At 39.3% G+C, this 5,597-nt stretch overlaps 1 protein-coding gene across 1 annotated transcript in view; it reads left to right on the forward strand.

Annotated features, from left to right (window-relative positions):
* LOC118321929 (glutamate receptor ionotropic, NMDA 3A-like) overlaps positions 1-5,597 on the forward strand; it is a 31,071-nt gene that overhangs the window by 2,736 nt on the left and 22,738 nt on the right. The window contains exon 2 of the mRNA XM_035653491.1: positions 260-328. Coding sequence (XP_035509384.1) covers positions 260-328 — 69 coding nt within the window. The remainder of the gene's footprint in view (positions 1-259; positions 329-5,597) is intronic.

Genomic DNA, 5,597 nt, shown 5'->3' on the forward strand with positions numbered 1-5,597 from the left:
TCAAAACAAACTGTAGATGAAAAGATGTGCTATTTGCCCGTGAAGACTCCCTCTGCTTCCGATGATAAGGGGTTGCAGGCCCCGGCATGAGTCGATGGCCAGGTCCTGAATTAATTCATTTCTGTCACTGAGTGTAATAATTAATAATGAATTGTATTATGAATTATTATTTTTCAGTCAGTCGGAGTGTTGCAGCTTCCTGAACAGATGAGAAATTTTCTTAAATGTCACTGGACTGTTTTTACAATTCTGCCCAAAGCCTCGACTGCAGGAGTGTGAGACCAGAGAGGAGGAAGAGGAGCAGGAGGAGCAGGAGAAGGCATGTTGGGTCAGTGCAGATCTGCCTGCAGTCAGGTGAGGATGACTCCACAGGAAGAGGAAAATCAGACAGAAAGAACTGGAAACAGTGTCAGCAGATAGAAACTGCTCTGAGTTTAGCAGTGTGACTCACTCTGTATGCATTACCCACAATTCTTTGGGAGCAGACAGGTATCCCAGGACGTGTCAACCAACCGCTTATTGAACAGTATCAATATCTACATTATATTGCAGTGTATATTATTATTATCATATTATCTAAGTCAATATTCAGCACTTTATTTTTTATTTAATGTGTTATTGTTTACTTATTGTATATATTACTGTTATTATATATATTTTAGATTTCAGTCTGTATCAATATCTACATTATATCACAGTGTATATTATTTATGGAGTTTATATTATCTTTAATCAGTATTAAGTCTTGATTTCATTCATGTTTGATTCAGGAGTTAAAATCTGTGTATTAACATCGAGGTGTTGCTAAGCAGCAGTAAACCTTTTAGCCCCTGAGGCTAGCGTTAACTTGCAAATCCTTTACTGTGTGTGTGTTTGAGAAGATCATCGTTAGGGTGGTCTTTATTTACTTTATTAAGACTGATTCACAACACACAGAGCAACAATACGATTTTAAATCTGCAATTAATAAAATATGATAATCAACTAACAATAATTATGATAGTGAAATATGATAAAAAATCAGATATCAATAATTATGATATTAAAATATCAATGAAGAATATTTAGCGTTCACTGATTGATTTCTTTGGTTCTAGATTTTAAAGATATTTTCTGTCTTCCTGTAAGCACGCTAGAAAACGCTGAGGAGCTTTTATGTCTTTAATCCTCCTCCTCCTCCTTTTCTGGGCTGTTTGAACCCCAAGGCTGGGCTGCAGGAGCAGGAAGCTGTGAATTATGGGATAAAGAGGGTTTGGTTGGAGCATTAGAACAGCAGGAGTGGACTGCAGTTAGTGACTTTTTTTTAAATTATTTCTCCTCTGATGAAGTGAAACTGATGTTCTTCCATCTGTCACTGGATAATAAATCCTCTGTAATCATTAATAATTATCTGCTTAAAACCCCAAACAATGACAGACTCCATAAGGAGGTGATACGAAGGTTGTAAGTAGGAGGAAGTAAAGCCACAAGGAGGAGTTGAGGAGGAGTCATTCATTGATTAATGTCATTGTTAGCAGGTTGGTTGGTTGATGACAGTGGTTGTGTTTGCTCTCTACCGCTGTCTTTGCTCTCACAAACGGAGCTCAAAGTGAAGGACAGAGACAGCAGAGAGAGCTGGCAATGGCAGCACCATACATGAAAGCTTTGTGAGTAAAAAACAGCTGTGTGACAGCTGACTTTAAACAAGATTGGATCAATAAAGCTCAATATAAAAGATAAGTAAAAAATGCCTTCATGATGTACAATAATGTTAGCTTTGGCTTGGACTAGATGATAGCAAATTGTTTCTTGTCCTGAGATAACTTCTGTTATGATTTGGTGCTATACAAATAAAACTGAATTGAATTGGTTTCCACTGGTTTCTACTGTAACATGTCCACTGGCTTTCACTGGTTTCCACTGTGACGTTTCCACTAAATTCCACTGTAACATTTCCACTGATTTCCACTGTGACGTTTCCACTGGTTTCCACTGTAACATGTCCACTGGGTTTCACTGAATTCCACTGGTTTCCACTGTGACGTTTCCACTGTGACGTTTCCACTAATTTCCACTGGTTTCCACTGTGACGTTTCCACTAAATTCCACTGCTATGTTTACACTGGTTTCAAGTGTGACGTTTCCACTAAATTCCACTGTAACATTTCCACTGGTTTCCACTGTGACGTTTCCACTGGTTTCCACTGTAACTTTTCCACTGTAACGTTTCCACTGGTTTCCACTGGTTTCCACTGTAACATTTCCACTGGTTTCCACTGTACATTTCCACTGGTTTCCACTGTACATTTCCACTGGTTTCAACTGTGACGTTTCCACTGGGTTTCACTGAATTCCACTGGTTTCCACTGTGACGTTTCCACTAATTTCCACTGGCTTCCACTGGTTTCCACTGTGACGTTTCCACTAATTACCACTGGTTTCCACTGGCTTCCACTGGCTTCCACTAAATTCCAGTGTAACATTTCCACTGGTTTCCACTGTGACATTTCAACTGACGTTTCCACTAAATTCCACTGTAACATTTCAACTGGTTTCCACTGTGACGTTTCAACTGTGACATTTCCACTAAATTCTACTGTAACATTTCCACTGGTTTGCACTGTGACACTTCCACTGTGACATTTCCACTTGTTTCTACTGGTTTCCTCAGTGAACAACATCACTGATGTCCACTGCGAGCTGCTCTTTATAGATATAAACTATATTTAGAACTAGTGGTCAGCTGATATTGTTTTATAATGCTGATATTTAGAGAGCAGGACTGCTGATGGCTGATGAATGCTGAAATTAAAGTTCACATATAACTCCATTATTCCACACATTACAGTCTAATATACACATTATCTCAGCCAGTAATGTTTACATTGAATTTATATGAATTAATAAAATATAAAAATACATTTGTTTATGCTGGAGATTTCAGAATGGAGAGCAGAGTTCAGTCTGCTTGCATTATTCTACACATTATGACATATGTATGTATGTATATATATATATGTATATATATACAACAGCAAATGTAAAGACAATGGTGACAAACATTTACAACAGGAATGCCTGTATCTGCAGCAGGGGATGCTAACACTGTTCTACTGCAGACACACTGACAGCAGGCGGCGCTAACGCCGTTCCAGAGAGAGCTGTTTTAAGGTCAGTTAGTTTTTCTCTCAGGGGATCAATCAGCTGATTTTATTTTTCTAATTAATGTTGATTTTTGGTGTTCCACTTCCTGATCTGGTTTATATGGAATATTTAATATGTGTGTGTGTGTGTTATGTAACTGTGTCTGCTGTGATGTTCTCAGGATGACGAATCAGAACCTCAGAGTGAAAATGAGCTGGATTCTCCCCAAAATCCTCTGCAGCAGTAAAATATTACATCTTGTGTACTTATACTGCAATAATACTCCTGGAGCATCTTTGTGGTGCATCTGCAGTATTCCCTGTGTACTGTTTCTGTGGCCACCTAATTGTCTTTACAGAATAAACATAAACATGATGTTTTTCTTATGGGGTTTTGAATAGTGGTGGTGGTGGTGGGGGGGTGAACAGTGAACCAGTGAACAGAGTTGATGTGTTAGAAACGATAAGCCTAATACTTACAGTGACCTGAAGGCACTCGCTGAACCAAGAAACAAAGAGTTTCAGGACGGGAGACAGCAGAGGACGCAGAGGAGAGTACAGCACGAATCTGAGAGCTGCCTGAGGATACTGCACAGGACAACTGACAGGATGGTAAATGGATATAACATGGCCCATACTAGCGCTTTCGAGCTCTTCCGACCACTCAAAGCGTTCACACTACGGGCATCATTCACCTTTCACACACACTTCACTGCAGGCATGGTCTCGAACAGAGAACAACTCATTCATCACATTAAACGACAGTCTATCAAGATAACTCCCCAGAATTCCGCACTAGAGGCAAAGTATCATCTACGATACTAATATCTTTAGACAGTGATCTCTGAGGGCCTAAGTATACCCCAACGATTTTTTTTCCTGACTGTAACATCGAGAAATGCCAGCTTCCAGGGATTTTATCTTAGGACATGTCTGTAATTTAGATAATTCGATCAATTTCCATCGGGCATTCGATCGAAGATATACTGCGTATCACTGCATAGCAATGGAATAATGGACGTGCTTTCCTAATAATGGCTAAGGGAGCATATATAAATAACATAGTCTTGGTCCAAGTACCAGCAACTGTTGAACCCTGACTAATCTGTATGTATTATCTTACTCATCGTTACACATCGAAACGATCCTGATAAGGAACCTATACCAGCGTTAAGTCTTCCTGGCTCGTCTCCAGTGTGTAATCTTCGCACGTTCTGATGCTCAAGATCTCCCTGAAAAGAATATTATGGTCATGGTGTCAAACGTGCACGCACTCAAGATCTAACTAATACAGAGTACAGAGACAAGTCCATTGTTGGAAGCATCAAAAAGGTCATTGTAACTTTAACCAGACGTCTGTCTCTGCGCTGTGATGAACTCTAAAATTTCGACTCTGAAAATCCTCCACAAAACATAAATTAATAATTGCATGTAAGAAAGTCACACAACTGTTGGGACTATTCTGTTATAAAATCTTTAGAGAGGAAGGGAAGGTTAGAAATCGGATCTACCTAGTTGGCAAATAACCCTGGGTCAGAGATGGCCTTTTTACAGAAAGGAGGTTTAATTACAGCTACTTTAAAGACTGCTGCTACTACTCCTGATAACTGACGAAAATAATCATATCGAGTAAAACGTGCCAATTAAGGTTACCATTTTAGCAGCCTAGGTTTGGGCATTGGATCTCCACAGGCTTGTTGCGCTCGAGAAGAAATTATTACAGTAACTGATGAACGACTGATACACAAAACATTCTAAATGTATACTCCTGAGGTTGCATTAGTTTAAGACAGTCATCTGATCTTGAAGAGCTGGATACCTATTGAGGGTATTGGTGACTAATCTTTTCTCTCTAATAGTAATAATTTATTATAAAGAATTTCCTGAAGCTCATCTGCTCACTTAAAGTTCTATAGGGGATACATTGCTCAATAGAGCTGGTGATCTCTGTAGCCTGGTCTGCAGCTGCTAAAGAGGAAACTAGGGTTGTTCTTATTTTTCTTCTATTAGTGCTGAGGTAATAGGCTCCACTCTGGCAGTACGGAAGGCCTTTCTCACTACTAATTTTAAGATTATTTTGCAAAATTAAGCCGATACTTCTAATAATTTCGAAGCGCGCCCAATTTCCCTTTCTGATTTCCTTGTTTCTTGCGTTTAAATTGACGCAGTTTGGTGTCTGTACACGGTGCCTAGTTTCCTATGTTCTTATTATTTTCTGTTTTCTACGGAGTGATAGAATTCTAATGTGATCGTACGACGCCTGCAGCACTATTAATAAGATTATCAATTTGGGAGTGACCAGTTAATATAGACTGTGTTATGATTTCAGATTGTGTCTTCAGTTGCTGTCTTGGCCTGCCGTGGCTGCGTGGGTGTGGGTCTGGCGTTGGTTTGCTTCGTGGTGTTGGCTCTACACTGTCAAATAAAAACTATAGGGATTCTGCAAGATAGTAAAGTCTATTCTGAAATATGATT

The sequence above is a fragment of the Morone saxatilis genome, unplaced genomic scaffold (genome assembly GCF_004916995.1).
Source record: "Morone saxatilis isolate NCDOM2014 unplaced genomic scaffold, NCSU_SB_2.0 Contig12, whole genome shotgun sequence".
In the NCBI taxonomy this organism is placed as follows: Eukaryota; Metazoa; Chordata; class Actinopteri; family Moronidae; genus Morone; species Morone saxatilis.